Raw genomic sequence first — 14,062 nt, forward strand, 5'->3', positions numbered from 1 at the left:
TTGCTCGCTCTAGATTCCGGGAGATTTTAACTAATTTGCGGGCATCAGGGAGCCGCTATCAAAATGCGGGAGACTCCCGGAACTTCCGGGAGACTTGGGATGTCTGGATAACACAGCGCTCACATTATCCTAAACCATGCCCCAGCGCGATCGTCCCCCCTCCCTACTCCATTCACGCACTCACACTGTACTTTTATCAATCTGAGCCCTCAGCCCGGGCAAGCTTTCGTCATTAGAATGCATTTGTTTTGAGCAAAGCAGAAGGTAAAGCACTCTCTTAACACTGGAAACCATCGTTAAGTCTGTGTTTTTTTATTCAGACTCGTATGAAGCCCTCTCACATACCCATTATATCGCTTAGTTGATCTGTTGCGTATGCACCGTAGATATTCACTTTAGCCCTGCTGCGCGCATTAAAAGGTTTTAACGAAGGCAGATGAAGGTGAGTGCTCACGTAGTTGACGTCTCTCCTTTTGAAACGCGCTCTGTCGCGGTTTCGCTCACACTGACTGCGCCTAAAAAGCTTTGAAGTGTAAACTGAAACTTTGTTTATACTCGCGCTTTGGTCCGCAACGCAAGCCTCCGCGGATCGCGCGCGCGAAGTACCAAACAGACGAGGCGTTTACGGAGCATTCACGGAGTAAGTAAGCTCTCACTCATTTCCCCCGGCCTTAATTTGAGACCGGCCTTTATTTGTCCGCGATGATCACGCCCCCGGCCACTATCAGAGGCTTGGCGTTTATTTGAATAACGGCTTTTATTTGAGGAATTACTGTATGCAAGTGTAATAAACTCAACTTAATTTGATTGTGTGTGGGGATGGGGCAGGGCAACTAATCGCAATTCATACTAACAATTCCTGTCTGATATTGGTTATGAATCGCCAAGGTGAATTTATGAACAGCTCTTTCATGTACTACGTCTCTTTGATCAGTAGGAAGTTCTCATCAATCTAACATCACTAGAGTTTAACTTTGTTTTTAACATGAATTTTTAAAAAACAAAAACACTCGTCAAACATAATTATTATAAATATTCTTTATTATCCTGATAATACATAAAAAGGTTTGAAGAACAGCTAAATAAATATGCTTATAGACACTTCCTTGGAGCTGTGTGTGTAAATGGTACTTCTGCTGCTGCTGCGTATTGTAAGTTTCTGCACTAGAGCACCCTCTGGCTTTTGTATGTGGTGGCATTTCACTGTAAATCATTAAGGAGCATAGCCAACATAATTGCATGATTATCGACCCATCCCTAACGGTGTGTTTTAAAATTATTTAAACGTATTTGGTTTGCTGCTTTTTTTTTAGAACACTGTCTAAAAACCTGGTAAAGACTGCGAAGAGGACCATTGGTCGACAGTATGTGACCCGGAAGAAGTATACTCCGCCCACCTGGGAAAACCGAAGCAGTCTGCAGTCAGAGATGGATGAAGATGAGATCTCTGGTGAGAACATACATCATTTTCAACTGTTTCTGAATGTGCTTGTTTTTTTGTTTTTTGTTTTATTGTTTGCCCATAGAATTACATGGACAGTTACAGTATCAGGATACAGTAATGTTATGTATAACTAAGACAGGGGTAAGAAAATCTGAAAAAATAAATGAAAATGACAATAAAAAAGGTAGATATAGGGAAAAATAAAAAAGCCAAAAGAATTGGAAATACACAATTTCGAAATATTTACACCACCTCACATTATTATAAAGGTTGTAAGTATGAGATAAAGGAAAAGAAGAAAAAAATGATCATGTGTAGTCATTAGAAAAACCTTTTCATATATTTCCAAAGGGGAGACCAGAGCAGCCAAAATTGTTCAGATTTTTGTTGTTTATCATAAGTGAGCAAATGGTAACAGTGTAGCAATTTGTGATATCCACATTTTAAGGGATGGAGCTTGTGAAGCAGACCAAAGTAACAAAATGCATTTCTTAGCTAAATATACCAAGATGATAAATAACTGTGTTGTTTCTTTATTAAACAGAGTATTCACCTTGAGATTAAGTAGATATACTGCTGGGGTCATATCAAAGTTCACTCCAAAGAGATCTTCCAATATATGATGCACTTTTTTCCAATAAGGCAATATTTTGTCACAGTACCAAAAACAATTAATGACAGTGCCCTTATGTTTGTTACACTTAAAGCATAGGCCTGAGGGATTGGCAAACCTCTTTTTAATACGCATTGGTGTAAAATATACCCTATTAAAAATTTAAAGTTGATCTCATGCACCCTAAGAGGGTGCATTTAGGGTATACATTATTGCATACGACAGCCCAGTCATTTTCTTCAATAGGTTGGCCTGTGTCTTTTTCCCATACTGCCTTAAGTGCTGGAAGGCTTGAGATACAGTTATTAACTAAAATGTCATAAATCCTTGATATCGATCCCTTTAACTCAGTTGGGTTTTGTAAAAGGTCCTCAATAACAGTTATTTGCATGTTCAGCTCCCCTTTATCTACAATTGTTTTCAAAAAATGACGTAACTGGAGATATTTATACAAATCTGACTTTGGAGCTTTGAATTAGTCCACAATCTGCTGGAAAGATTTTAAAATACTCTCTGTAAATAAGCAAGATAGTTGGGATATTCCCAGCTTCAGCCATGCTGAGAGGCCAATATTTTGCAATGTCTAAGGAAAATCAGGGTTAAAACAAGTTGGAGAGGATAGGGAAAGGAATGCAGGAATTTTTAATTATGTCTTAACATCTCTCCAGACTCGGAGAGTGTTTGCTGTGGTAAAATGTTCAGAATTTTTTTAATCTTAGTATAATTTTTGATAAAAGGTAAAGATTTAATTGGAAATGGGGTGCAAATTGATGATTCCATATTATACCACCAAATAGAGTTTGTTCTCTCTGTACTCCATGCTTGTTTTTGTTTTTATCCAAATAAAGGCAAAGTAAGAAGCCTTTCTAAATGGCTAGCATATGTTGAGGTCATATAATATTGCTTTCCTGATTGGACAGTGTGTGAAGAGCTGGATCAGAGTTCACTTACTCTGTCTTCCACCATACGTTCATCCGACCGACAGACTATGAGTAATGTGGTTGAGCGGGCCTGTTGTCGTGACTACCAGCGACTGGGACTGGGAACGCTCAGCAACAGCCTGACCCGTTCCAAAAACGAACCCTTCAGAATCTCAACCGTCAACCGGATGTACACCGTCTGCCGAAGGTAATTTACAAAATGCCACAACATGTCACAAAGAAATTTTGTTGTTTTGCTAACATTTTTGTGGTGTTATGTTACAGTTACCCGGGGTTACTGATCGTGCCTCAGAGCATCCCAGACTCCACGATCCAGCGCATCTCTCGTTGCTACAGGCAGAACCGCTTCCCTGTAGTGTGCTGGCGAAACTCTCGTACCAAGGCAGTGCTACTTCGTTCGGCTGGCCTGCACGCTAAAGGCGTTGTGGGTTTTTTTAAATCACCCAATGCACCCACTGCAGGTAAGAGCCACAGAAACACTTTTGTTAGTTCATGCATCAACAGAATTCGAACATGCCAGCTTTGAGATATCCTAAATTTGCAACCTCTAGACTACATTAGAATGGTTTGATGGTAGTAAATACACAGGAAGCCAACATCTGTTTCAGGCCCATCTCAGGCAGACTCCTCCACCAGCTTGGAGCAAGAGAAGTATCTGCAGGCAATAATCAGCTCCATGCCCTCCTACAGTGAGGCCAGCGGAAGAAACACACTCAGTGGCTTTACCTCTACACACATGAGCACCTCAGGTCAGAACCCAATCCTGACCTTTACCCTTTCTCTAATTCAAACCCAACTCCCTAACCTAAGACTAACTGTCCATGTCACACAAATACAATGACCCAAAAGGCATTTTGACACTTTAGAATTAAGGATGCTCTGATCAGGATTTTTGCTGCCGATACTGATTACAGATTTATTATCTTCGTGACTGGCCGATACCTATTCCGATTTTTTTTCAGCTGATATGCAAGCTCTTTGATGACCGTAACTGTTAACATTTTTTCTAGATAAAGTAATACCACAGATGTTGCCTTTGTTATATTACTTGCAGTAATTAGGTATATTATTGTTATAATAGAGAATCATTTAAATAAGCATAACAACAACAAATTTCTACAAAGAGCAATTGTATGTGCCTTTTAAAAAGGCTTATGTCTTTCAAAGTAAATAAAACACTTCAGTCTTTACTGTATGAATTGAATATACACGCATTCGTATAAAGTACAACAGTTCTTTAGTCAAGAGCAGAGAGTGATGGTAGCACTTTATTTTACAGTACGTGTGTTGGAGAAAATGTATTTCTTATGACATTTTTGAATATATTATGTTACCATTTATGAATGTATAATCCTTTGCTTAGAATCATATTTACTAGCTACTCAGAAAAACTGCCAAGGTGAAATAGTGGGTATACTGTTCTTTTGTTATCATACGACCTTTGATTACTGCATATTCAAGTTACATCATCAAGTTACTATCTTGTTTTTGGTAGAATGTGGACAATCCTATTCTTCTAGACTTAGAAAAATGTGTGATGTTGTTACCATTGTGAAGGTCTGTCAGGTTCGACCTTTGGAATGAACCAACCCTGTGATTAGAACCTAAATAAATACAGTCCGCAGAGAAGCTCAGATCGAGAGACAGTTGAGTGTTTCCTGATGAGACATCTCAATCTGTGTTCTCCCTGCAGAATATTATACCACCCCATTCGTGGTCTGAGTGTGTCTTATTTTTGTTAAGGTTCATAAGTATTTTAAACCTGACAACGTGTATTTACCTTGTACATAAATGCAGTTCTAAACGTAGGTTCGGGAGGAGCCTAAACATTCAGGCCTGTCAATCATCGTCATCATGGGCGTATATAAGGCAGCCTTCAGGCCTTCCTGTCCAGCTGCTTTCTTTTCCGGATTTTGGCCCCGCCCGTTTCCGGAATCACGTCTACACAACGAGCTCCAGGCTCCTACTAACTTGGGAAATATATTTTTTAATACCAATGCAGCAGCTTTTTTTAGTACCCGCTCTCACTACCGCTGTAGTTGATGTCAGGGGCTGTGCTCAATATTTTTGCATTTCGGATGTTCTTTTACACGACAACCGCATGCTCGATTGCAAACGATGTTTGACAACGGCGACGTGACATCATGCGCTTCTGTTAATTCCGTCTACGCATGCGCGATCGACCAAAACAACAATGGCGGCTCACAGGACTGTGTTGCACTTGTTTTCGCATTTATTAAACCCTTTTCCATCAAAGCTAACAATCATCGGAGCTTTATAATCCAGAGTTAATCGTAGTGAAACCTACCTTATTGTCAATTCAATCAAACTGCTCGTTTTTTTTTTTTTCGTTCTTCTCGATAGTTTATTTTTTCTCACAGCTCTGTAGAAGAATTCGCTACACGCTCCCGCGTTCTTCCATCCAAGGCAACACCGCATTCCACTGGCCCCGCATGCATACATGATATGACGGTCTCCGCGGACGGGCAAGGATGCCCACGCAATGGTCTGCAACGAGCCTCCGCTTTTCGCGCACACGTCAGGCGAAAGGCATGACGCGCTAACTGTTGCACTTTTCTTTGAACCGACAACATTGAGCAATTGAGTTTCAAAAAAACCCAACACAAAGCTAAGGATAAAAAAGTCGTTTGTCGGAACAACCCTATTGTTGTTACACAAAAACTTGACACATATAAGAACATGAACAAAATAACAATCTCATAAATATGACTTTATTAAACTTTCATTTCATTTACGTTTTTACTTTTCAAGCAATGCAGAAATCGGTTTGTAGTTATTTCCTCATCCAGGGTACATTTTATATAAATATTAGATAGCCTATCTTGTGTTTTAAATGGCAAGTTTCTATACTTCATAGTAAAGACGCATATACATTAAATAGCATTGTATTGCATGGATCAATCAAAGAGATTTGTTGCAGGCTTGCCTGCCCACACAGGCTCGCCACGAGTCCGGTTAAGTATTATTTAAAGCTGATCTTTCTGTCGCTTTATCTCTACCGCAGTAGGGATCTCAGTTCACATTTATCCTATTATTATCAATTTTCTCTCCGTTACAGAACCGCCGCTCGCACTATCACGGTAAGCTAGTCCACTTTCATCAACCTAATAAGCATATAATGTTTATTCGTTAAATATATTGCTTCTTCATTGCTTTAAATATTATTCACAATTGATTAGAACATCTCAAAAAAACGCGGTTCGGTTGATGCTTAGTGCTTAATTAACAGGCGACCTAACCCCGGTCTCATTGCTATTCACAATTTGTCCAACAGCCAAACCACAGTGTTTATTAAAACATTTAAACACGCTTCGCAATTTGAAATCGTTCTTCGGTATTGTCTCATCGCCGCACCATTAAATTGATTTCAGGTCATTAAATATCACGTCGCGGAGTTATGCCAATAAACTTTATAGACTTTATGGACTAAAGAAGATTTGTCTGTATTAACTCACCTCGTAACCAACTGCTGGACTTCATCCCTAAACGCCGGTTTCTACTAGAAGCGCACATAATTAGCCTTTACTATCGAATAATTTCCACCTGTCTCACCTAAAGTTCATTCCCTCAGCCGCAGCAGCAACCACAAACACCGCTCCCGCACTTGATTTCATTTTTCATCTCAAGGCCACAGCAGTTATCTGACCAACCGCAATAGCGCCAGTTAAAATCCATTTCTCACTGCCGCAGCAGTGTTCTCGGACTCCGATTATTCACCAGCCCCAGTTAAACTTGATATTTCTCCACCTCAGTAATTTCGTCCTCTCACGATACTTTGTCAGAGAAAATTGTCAATTTTTTCTATTTGCAGTTGTGATCCTGGTTTTGTTTTCTCACCCAGCTTTTAAATTAATTTTACTTCATTGCTTCAGCAATGAATTCGGCCACTTCTTTCACAATAATTCGTCAGAGTAAATTTACAATTTTTCTTCCACAGTAGTGATCCAGCCTCCATCCTAACACCCAGCTTTAAATTTATTTTACTTAATTGCCGCAGCAATTATTTCGGCTGCTTCTCCTTTGATAATTGTCAGAGAAAATAACTTTTTTTTTCCTACCACATCAGTGATCCAGGTTTTCTTCATCACACCCAGCTGATTAAATTATTTTTACTTCATTGCCGCAGCAATGATTTTGGCTGCTTCTTTTACGATCATTTGTCAAAGATCATTTTTATATTTCTCTACTGCAGCAGTGACTCCTGTTTTCGTCCCCACACCCAGTTTCTAAATTAATTTTACTTCATGGGCGCAGCATTTATTTATTTTTTCGGCTGGTTTTTCACAATAATCTGTCACAATGTTCTAATTTTCTCCCCCGAAGAAGTGATTCCTGTTGGCGTCCTTAAACCCAGCTTTTAAATGAATTTTACTTCATTGCCGCAGCAATGATTTCGGCTGCTTCTTTCACGATTATTTGTCAGAGAACATTTTTATATTTCTCTACCGCAGCAATGATCCTTGTTTTCGTCTTCGCACCCAGCTTTTAAATAAATTTTACTTCATTGCCGCAGCAATGATTTCGTCTGCTTTTTCACAATAATTTGTTAGAAAATGTTTAAATTTCTCTACCACAGCAGCAATTTCTGTTTTCGGCCTAGCACCCAACTTTTAAATTAATTTTATTTAATTACCGCAGCAATTTTTCGGCTGCTTTTTCACGATAATCTGTAAAAAATATATATATTTCTCTACCCAGCCGTGATTCCTGTTTATGTCCTCGCACCCAGCCTCTTAAATGAATTTTACTTCATTGCCACAGCAATGATTCGGCTGCTTTTCACAATAATTTCTCGGAAAAAAAATAAATAAAAATTGTATTTCTCTACTGCAGCCTTGATTCCTGTTTTCGTCCTTGCACCCAGCTTTTAAATAAATTTTACTTCATTGCCGCAGCAATGATTTCAAGCCGCTTCTCCCACAATAATTGTCAAATAATTATTTTCTCTACTAAATCAGTGGTCCAGATTTTCGTCACCACACCCAACTTTTAAATTCATTTTACTTCATTGCCGTAGCAGTGATTTCGGCCGCTTACTTCACTATAATTTGGCAGAATTTTTATTTCTCTTTACCGCAGCAGATCCTGGCCTTCGTCCTCACGGCCAGTTTTCAATAAGCTTTAATTTAAAAAATGTTAGGGGCGAGAGGGAACTTTCCGCTGTCATCGACAGTCTTAAATATAGTTTATGAACTTCTAGCTCCGTTCTTGGATTTTTTTGTTTCGTTTAGCTAAACTTTACTTTTGAGAATTGATCACAGATTAAATATCAATTGTTCACAAAACGAGAGCACCTTACGTTTGCAATCTAGGGCACAGTCAAACTTACAACAATGGCTGAGCCGCAGTATTCATGTATGTGGGTGCGTCTCCGTGTACCGGTCGATAGCCGGCAAAAGAGCAGTTTGCTCTTGCGTTTGTAATAATTTTTTCATACGAGAGTGCTTCTACATTGCTGATAGCACACATACACGTTTATTTGATGTCTACGCTACATTTGCACCTGCAAGATGTAATTTTTGATGATTAAATTGCACATCTGCAATACATGACTCGCCCTTCTCAAATTCTCACTATACCCGCTGCAAAGATGTGGTGCGTGCGCGACGTGAATGCTCTGCTCATGAAACTGATCAACGATTTTTCTATTGAATGCCAAATTCGGAAAGTTTGACTTTGGTTCATAAAAGCAAAGCAGCTGGCTGGCAGCAGGCCAATTGGGCGGCAGGCTACCGGGAAATTTTATTCCAGGTTATGTTTACTCACCCAGATTTTTTTTTTTCCCCAGAGCTCCAGATCCTTATAATGCTTTTTCAGTCGTACCCGTGCTGTCTAGGTATCCAGAGGTGTTATTTCAAACGCATCCCTGATAGCACACATACATCTCGAAGATGTCTATTTGATGTCTGTGTTTACATCTGCAAGACACATTATTTAGATTGTTTGCTCATCTGCAATACGTCTCTGGGACGTTTCCTAAAAGATGTCATAGACCTATTAAAGATGTTTTTGATTTATAATGTATGTAAAGCAGCTCTTTCTAAGACCTTTGTAAGATGTTTTTACACACCAAATGTATTCCACTTCTCCAGATCTTTATCAGACATTTTACAGTCGTACCTGGGCTATCTGGGATTAAACGGTGCCGTGCTAGCTGCAAAGCTAAGTGGATCACGTCTTTGGACTTTGATCTCACAGCGTAGTCTACGTATTATAACAATCGAGAAACACTGCTTTTTTTCCCATAAACTGACCGGCCGCAGATGTATATTCTATAACATCTATATATTTTCTATACATATTCTTTTTCAATTCATGCATCGCCTCGCAGAGCCATCTGCGAGGCGATGTAACAAAAAATGTCGGTCTTCCGTTCCAGTTTTAATTTTCTTATTTGTTGACACTTATATCAACGAGAAAAAAAATAGTCACAAGATCTTGTGTTCTTATTTTGCGTTTTTCCTCCTATAGAAATTTATCCTAAATAATATAGTCCGTTGCTCCAAAAAACGTGTTCACGATTGTTTCCAATGTTCGTGTGTTTTTTGCACAGTTATTTGTCAACAAAAATCTAATGAACATGTTCAACCAATTATCAACCACAATCAGCCTCTAACAACCTTTCGTTCGACACGCATTGATTTCAGCAGTGATTTTGTCCCGCTCATACTACCACAGTATTGATCCCAGCCGATCGCGCTCTTATTTAACAGTTGCCGCAACCTTTTTTCTCACTGCCTTAGTAGTGATCTTATCCCGCTCGCTCCGAAGCCCCAGACAGCGCATTTCCTACTCCCGCAGGAGTTATTATTTGTTTATTTGACAGGGACCATACAAGCAAACATAGTTACAATACATAGCTTGTAACTGATGCGTAGCATATGGAGTTTATAGCAAGAGCTAAAATAAGCTCAAATTTCGCACACTTTTTTCCGTATAACTTTGCTCACTGCCGCAGCAGTGATTTCATAACGCTCGCACTCCCGCAGTAGTGATTCAGCCTTGCTCCCGCAGGAGCCCCAGGCCGCACGCTTCCCATTGACTCCCGCAGGAGTCTGAAGCCAAAAAATTTTTCGCACAGCTTTTTCTGTATAACTTTGCTCACAGCCACAGCAGTGATTTCATAACGCTCGCACTACCGCAGTAGTGATTCAGCCTTGCTCCCGCAGGAGCCCCAGTCCGTGCGCTTCCCAGTAACTCCCGCAGGAGTCTTAAGCCAAAATTTCACACAGCTTTTTCTGTATAACTTTGCTCACTGCCGCAGCAGTGATTTCTTAACGCTCGCACTACCACAGTAGTGATTCAGCCTTGCTCCCGCAGGAGCCCCAGGCCGCACGCTTCCCATTGACTCCCGCAGGAGTCTTAAGCTGAAACTTTGCACATTTTTTTCTGTACAATTCTTTCACTGCCGCAGCAGTGATTTCATCTTCGCTCTTACTACCGCAGTAGTAATTCAGTAAGAGGAAGAAGAAATGATTTGATGATATTCTACCCTTTTTTGGGGGGGGGGAGAGAGGATAAATCTTACAGACCTTAATTACTCGCAGGCTCCTGCTCAACTTGCTGTCCATCAAACACTCGTTTGGGGGTTGAACTTGTGGCTCGAGCCCCAGCCTCAGGTTCGCTCTCTCTGAAGGTTCAGAGCTCAGGTACAGAGCTCCCTTCGAGGACAGCAAGCCAAGTTTGTTTACCATTAATCATTAAGACCTGAATGCGCAGGCGAACTAGTGAAATGCAGTTCTAAACGTAGGTTCGGGAGGAGCCTAAACATTCAGGCCTGTCAATCATCGTCATCATGGGCGTATATAAGGCAGCCTTCAGGCCTTCCTGTCCAGCTGCTTTCTTTTCTGACATCCCTCCTCCTCCCCATCTCCTCCTTCACTATCTCCTTCTTCCTCTTTGCAGTTCCGTTGCAGGGGGGTTGAACTTGTGGCTCGAGCCCCAGCCTCAGGTTCGCTCTCTCTGAAGGTTCAGAGCTCAGGTACAGAGCTCCCTTCAAGGACAGCAAGCCAAGTTTGTTTACCATTAATCATTAAGACCTGAATGCGCAGGCAAACTAGTGAAATGGTAAATAAGTTGTACTTACCGACAAACATGTGGTACTTACTTTTAGGCATCTACATGGTTATTAATTGGTATCATTACTGTACTTACTAGTGGTAAATACTTGGTAGTTATTATGTAACTCTAGATAAGTACTGGGTAATAACAGATACATACTTATTGTGTATGTATACTGTAACTAACCAGAAACACTACTGTACTTACAAAATTGTATATACACATGATAAGTGTGTGGTACCTGTAGGCCAGTGTAAATTAATGACCGGCACATATGGTGTATGTATACTGTAACTAACAAGAAACACTACTGTACTTACAAATTGTATATACTCAATAAGTGTGTGGTACCTGTAGGCCAGTGTAAGTTAATGACCGGCACATATGATGTATGTATACTGTAACTAACGAGAAACACTACTGTACTTACAAATAAGTGTGTGGTTAGTTATACTTATACCATACTTATACCATACGTATATGATAACTAAGAACAAACATTACTGATATACCATTTTGGTATTCCGTAACTTTGTCCTTTAAACCAAACATTAAATAACCGTATGCATTAACTACTGGGTACATTCACTAGTATGTCCATGGTTACTGCATGGAAACAGGACTGTAAAATAAAGTGTTGTTTTTTACACAGTTATTACATTGGACCTACCACCTTATATATAGCATAATATACATGTCACTGTGAGGCAAACTCAACCATTGACTATCATACGCATTAACTACTGGGTACATTCACTTGTATGTCCATGGTTACTGCATGGAAACAGGACTGTAAAATAAAGTGTTGCTTTTTACACAGTAATTACATAGGACCTACCACCTAAGATATAGCATCATATCAGAGATGGGGACTCAAGTTTGAGACTCCGACTCGAGTGCGACTTAAGTCGCACACACAGTGACTTCAGACTTGACTTGAGACTCGTCCTCAAAGACTTCAGACTCGACTCGGACTCGAGCTGCGCGACTTGTGAACAATGTTTATTTTTAGGAAACGTCTGATGAGCTCGCTGTTATTCCCCTCCCTCCGTTACATACAACCTGCCCACAACATAACATGTGAACATACATGTTGACTGCACCGGCCGCTGCTGTGCCATTCTTCTGAAGCTTTGGGTAGTGCTGTTGCGGATCCGCGGTTCGGCTCGCATGCGATTTGCGGATTAATATCCAATTTAAATAGGGTAAGTTTATCATTAACGTGTTTCTAAGGCTTGCAATTGTTTAAATGGTTAAACAATTTAACCACAAAAAGGCGCTCAAGTGAGCAGATTTCTGTACGCACATGCGTTTAAATGTGTCCGGTCCAGCTCCAGTCAGGTCCAGAGTTGCGCTACTTTGTGTCATACTGTAGTCCATTAACATACATTTGCTGAATAGAACAATGAAAAACAACGTAACGTTTTATGTGAAGCGACTGCTGCATCTTCTTCCTGAAGCGCTGTTTGGAATTCGCCCTCTGCCTGTATTTGCGCACGCGTTTAATGTTTCTTGTTAGTTACAGTATACCTACACTATAAGTATGTATCTGTTATTACCCAGTACTTCTAGAGTTACATAATAACTACCAAGTATGTACCACTAGTAAGTACAGTAATGATACCAATTAATTACCATGTAGATACCTAAAAGTAAGTACCACATATTTGTCGGTAAATACAACTTATTCACCATATATGTACAAGGTAAGTACACGTACTGTAAAATAAAGTGCAACCGTGATTTTATTAAGAGATAAATAAGGTTACTGTAGCTTTAAGACATGAGAAAGATTGCTCTATTCACGTGCACTGATGACATGCTGCTGTGTGTGCTTGCGGCGGGTGTTTGCAGACAAGAGCAGCTGTGAGGAAAAAGAAAGTTTAAACAGTCAAATCTTTAAAATGTATGCAAATAATAAACTTTTGGCATGAGGATGCAATTGTCCAGGATAGATATGTGTTGTATACGCTGTTTGATGGGGATGTGAAGACGCGTTGCGCTGTTGACAGGAGCGCGTCCTCATAAAAAAAGCACATATCTCTGTAAAGGCAGAGAGAGAGAAATCCAAATCTGCAAGTCGCACATTAGCAATGGGTTATAAAAATGCCTGCACTGCGTAAAAAATTGTCTCTAATTGCAGCCGCATTCAGGATCCCTATGATGACAAAAGTAAACAAAGATCGGTTCCCGAGATCGGCAAATTTAGCGAGTACCGATCGAGTCATTTAATGCCATTATCGGCCGATACCGATTGGCAGCCGATCCATCAGAGCATCCCTATTGCTTAGTGTATTAATTTCATAAATTTCATTTTTATTAGATAAAATATCTAAATATTTATAATATCTAAGTTGTGTTAATTTCAAACGAAACATTTTAGTAGCTTTACTTCTGTTTGCACATGGGCAATTCTAGCATTGTGTATGTGACATTTGCAGGAAAAACTTGAAATATATGTGAAAATACACGCTTTTTACATTGCTATTTAGTCAACTCAATTTGATTCATATAGGGCTTTTTACAATTGTTTAATTGTTTCAAAGCAGCTTTACAATAATAAATGCAGGATAAACACAGAAAAATTGGTGGACAACTTAAGAAGCAGAGTACAGCGGCTAAGATTAAACTAGTACTAGCAAGCGAAGTAATAATATAACATTGAAGAAAGATCTAGGTTGAGCCAATGTCACCTGACTCCTAGGGGTTGAAAAAATCGTAAGAGAAAACCCCCTATTTTTATTGGGGGGAAAAGTTCTTAAAGGTCCCATATTTTTTTAGCTTTCTAGAGTTTTATTTTAGGTTATGATGTCCCTAAGAATATATATTTGCAGTTTAAGTACCAAAAACAATCTCTGTATATTTTTAACACCTCCTCTTTCAGGAGCTCTGCTAAGAACAGGTCGTTTTGGCCTGTAATAAGTAATATTCATGAGTCTCTCTTCTGATAGGCCTGTTGTTTTATGAGTGAAATACGCAGTC

The 14,062-nt window shown here is 39.7% G+C and overlaps 1 protein-coding gene across 6 annotated transcripts in view; it reads left to right on the forward strand.

The window, feature by feature from the left end:
* The window catches only part of sbf1 (SET binding factor 1), a 411,549-nt gene that overhangs the window by 257,888 nt on the left and 139,599 nt on the right, over positions 1-14,062 (forward strand). For all 6 annotated transcript variants that reach the window (XM_065247769.2, XM_073815717.1, XM_073815733.1 and 3 more), the window contains 4 exons: positions 1,314-1,450; positions 2,978-3,185; positions 3,263-3,459; positions 3,607-3,747. In XM_065247769.2, coding sequence (XP_065103841.1) covers positions 1,314-1,450; positions 2,978-3,185; positions 3,263-3,459; positions 3,607-3,747 — 683 coding nt within the window. The remainder of the gene's footprint in view (positions 1-1,313; positions 1,451-2,977; positions 3,186-3,262; positions 3,460-3,606; positions 3,748-14,062) is intronic.

The sequence above is a fragment of the Paramisgurnus dabryanus genome, chromosome 1 (assembly GCF_030506205.2).
Source record: "Paramisgurnus dabryanus chromosome 1, PD_genome_1.1, whole genome shotgun sequence".
NCBI classification, from domain to species: Eukaryota; Metazoa; Chordata; class Actinopteri; order Cypriniformes; family Cobitidae; genus Paramisgurnus; species Paramisgurnus dabryanus.